The following is a 3,212-nucleotide window of genomic DNA, read 5'->3' on the forward strand; positions in this document are numbered from 1 at the left end:
TAAAATTAATTTAATAAACAAAATTTTCAACTAATAACATAAACTTTTAATTATTTAAAAAAGCATTTTCAAACACACTCTGAATGGCTCTTATCATTCTTTTTAAACACTTTCTGTAAGAAAAAGTAAATTGAAGCAGACATTTTTGTTCCAAGAACTGACTTGATTTCCTCGTTAATCAGTGGCATGAGAAGGTTTTGAAGCAAAATGAATGATTCACCAATTTAAATTTCTTTTGTGCATGAACTCCAAAAAAGAAAGAAAGAAATTGATTGCCACTTATCAAAATTTTATCAGTATATAAAACAACTCAATTATTGCCACGTGGAATCCAATTGTTCTTGCGTACACACCCAACAAATAAGAATATCCTGTGGCTTACGTATTAAACCTAGTGCAAGAGGGGGGGTCACGTGTGAGCTTGAAACTGAGATTCTCACACGCTTCAAATTTAGAAGATCATATCTGTGTCTGTGTTACAAAATTACAATCCTAGTTACTTCTGAGTAGGATTCCCCCACCACCCCACACCTCTTAGAAGTTATTATAAATAGAATGGAGAGGGTAACGTTTTACACTTAGGAGACACAAACAACTACAAGTGTTCTTCCTCTGTACACAAATACAACTCTGTTCTTAGTTCAGAGAACAACCCTTTACCTTGTACACATCAAAGAGAGGAAAATGGAAGGAGAAGGGTGTTGTGGGAGTTATTTTCAGAGGTGGAAGCCTTACATAGCTATGATTTCTCTGCAATTCGGCTTCGCCGGTATGAACATAATCACAAAAGTCTCACTCAACCGTGGCATGAGCCACTATGTGCTTGTGGTTTATAGGCATGCCTTTGCTACTGCAGCTATTGCTCCTTTTGCACTTGTTCTCGAGAGGTTCTAACCTACCCATCACTCATAAACCATTCATTGCCTTATTCATATCAATCATTTTCTGATCACACTTCTTTCTTGTCATTGGCAGGAAAGTGAGGCCTAAGATTACATTTGTTATGTTCATGCAAATGTTCGTGTTGGGTCTCCTTGGGTTAGTAATTTTCTTGCTCTAGAAACCCGTGTTCATTATGATCCTTGCATCCAAAAAACCATGTTCTAAAATTTGCTCTTTTCCTCTGTTTTTCTGTTCTGTTCTTATAGGCCCGTGATTGATCAAAACTTGTACTATGCGGGGTTGAAATTTACTTCCCCAACCTACTCATGTGCAATAAGCAACATGCTCCCTGCAATGACATTTGTGATGGCCGTTATTTGCAGGTATATTTTTACATACACAATCGGTTAATTAATAAAACATCCCATTTATTTTCCTATATTTATTTTATTATATGTTTCTGTGAGTTAACATGGTATTTTGTGTTTGCTTGGGTGAATTAGGATGGAGAAGCTGAACGTGAGAAAAGTAAGATACCAAGCAAAGGTGATTGGAACAGTGGTAACTGTTGCTGGGGCCATGCTAATGACATTGTACAAAGGGCAAGTCATAAATTTCTTGGGGGCTAAGTACATGCATCATCCTAGAAACTATGCACCAGAAAACACCACTGATTCGGGTGAAAAGGATTGGTTTAAGGGTTCTATTCTGCTCATAATTGCTACCCTTTCTTGGGCTTCTTTCTTCATCCTTCAGGCAAGTAAATAACTCTTTAATTATTATTTTTTTTTCATGAGAGTGGTTTGTGTGCATTATTTGATCATGAGAAGTCTTTGTTGTGATTAATGCAGGCAGTGACATTAAGGAAATACCCTGCTCAGCTCTCCCTCACAGCACTCGTGTGTGGATTGGGTACACTGCAATCAATTGCAGTTACCTTTGTGATGGAGCACAAGCCTTCTGTTTGGAGCATTGGTTGGGACATGAACCTTCTTGCTGCAGCCTATGCTGTAAGTCTCTCTCTCTCTCTCTCTCTCTCACACACACACACACACACACACTCTTTATCGATTTCAATTGCTAATGAACAATATGAGTCTAAATGAACACAATTTTGGTGATCAGGGTATAATATCATCAGGTATTACCTACTATGTTCAAGGGATTGTCATGCAAAAAAAAGGGCCAGTTTTTGTTACTGCTTTCAGCCCTTTGATGATGATCATAGTGGCCATCATGGGCGCTTTCATCCTTGCTGAAAAAATATATCTTGGAGGGTAAGACCTTGTTTATTTAATTATTTTATGGTTACAAAATTAATTCTCACATTTTTTTTTAATAAAAAGCAGACGATCCATTAAATATTATTTAGTTTAGATTAATTTATACACTCGTCTCAAATATATTAAATGTTTTAAAACAAAAGAAAATCTACCCAACTTTAAATTAAATCGGCTTTTCACATCCAATGAACATTTGGAGTTCTAAGCAGAAAAGAAACTTCACTTTCATGCGGTTTCGTCTCACAGCTTATTATGGTTTGAACAGAGTGACTCTCTCTGCTTTCTATCATTTTCTTATCATAAACCAAAAGTTATATGTTTACATGAAAGTTGAAACATCGTAATCATAAAAAAGCTCAACCTTTGAAACAGTGGTTAACAAGAAGCCAAAGGTTTTGGTACGAATGCAATAATTGATGTAGATTTATCTACTTGTGGTTACAGAGTGGTTGGAGCTATTCTGATCGTAATAGGACTTTACTCGGTTCTATGGGGCAAATATAAGGAAAACAAAGAGAAAGAAGCAGAGACAATCACTGAGGTAATGAAGTGCTGTTCAGAAAACGGAAGGATGGAAACTGTGATCGAAGATGCCGAAACAAATGACATTGAAATGCAAAAGAGTGAAGGTTGTGAAGAGTCAAGGGTAGCCATTGGTGTTCCAAAAGTATGAACTAGTAGAGATTCGAAAGGGATGAATAACAGAGGCTGCAATGAAAAAGGGTCGTTGAGAACAGAGAAATTGAGAGGGGATTTTGTGTAACCTTCATCATCATCCTCACCATATTTCTTCGGAAACTTAAGCTTTTTTTTTCGTGGTTTTATTAGGACCCCCTTTTGTGGGCCTAGTTGTCCATGATGTAACTTAAATTTTGCACACTTTAATGAAAGGAAAATTGAAATCCCAGAAAACTCTCTCTCTCTTATTTTGCACATATATATTTTTTTTATGTTTTTATTTGTATACATTCATTCACTTCTCTTTCACATTAATTTTTTTCTCTAATTATTTTTTTTCCTTTACACATCACACTATTTATTTTTCTA

At 36.0% G+C, this 3,212-nt stretch overlaps 1 protein-coding gene across 2 annotated transcripts; it reads left to right on the forward strand.

The window, feature by feature from the left end:
• Nucleotides 1–594: 594 nt before the first annotated feature.
• Nucleotides 595–2,992, forward strand: LOC113862952 (WAT1-related protein At5g07050). 2 transcript variants are annotated; one of them, XM_027496277.1, is made up of 7 exons: nt 595–887; nt 976–1,038; nt 1,149–1,265; nt 1,386–1,642; nt 1,738–1,892; nt 2,008–2,159; nt 2,610–2,992. In XM_027496277.1, exons 1-7 carry the CDS (start codon nt 685–687, stop codon nt 2,836–2,838), a joined length of 1,176 nt encoding a protein of 391 aa, XP_027352078.1. In that variant the 5' UTR covers nt 595–684; the 3' UTR covers nt 2,839–2,992. The 2 variants fall into 2 exon arrangements, with proteins under 2 accessions (XP_027352078.1, XP_027352077.1); XM_027496276.1 differs by having other exon boundaries at nt 1,386–1,638; nt 1,734–1,892.
• Nucleotides 2,993–3,212: the final 220 nt, after the last annotated feature.

The sequence above is a fragment of the Abrus precatorius genome, unplaced genomic scaffold (genome assembly GCF_003935025.1).
Source record: "Abrus precatorius isolate BTA unplaced genomic scaffold, Abrus_2018 Scaffold3, whole genome shotgun sequence".
Classification (NCBI taxonomy): domain Eukaryota; kingdom Viridiplantae; phylum Streptophyta; class Magnoliopsida; order Fabales; family Fabaceae; genus Abrus; species Abrus precatorius.

Coding starts and splice junctions, on each gene's coding strand:
- LOC113862952 (XM_027496277.1), top strand. CDS start 685: ATGGAAGGAGAAGGGTGTTGTGGGAGTTATTTTCAGAGGTGGAAGCCT. Junction 1,039..1,148: donor TTCGTGTTGGGTCTCCTTGG/GTTAGTAATTTT, acceptor CTGTTCTTATAG/GCCCGTGATTGATCAAAACT. Junction 2,160..2,609: donor GAAAAAATATATCTTGGAGG/GTAAGACCTTGT, acceptor TTGTGGTTACAG/AGTGGTTGGAGCTATTCTGA.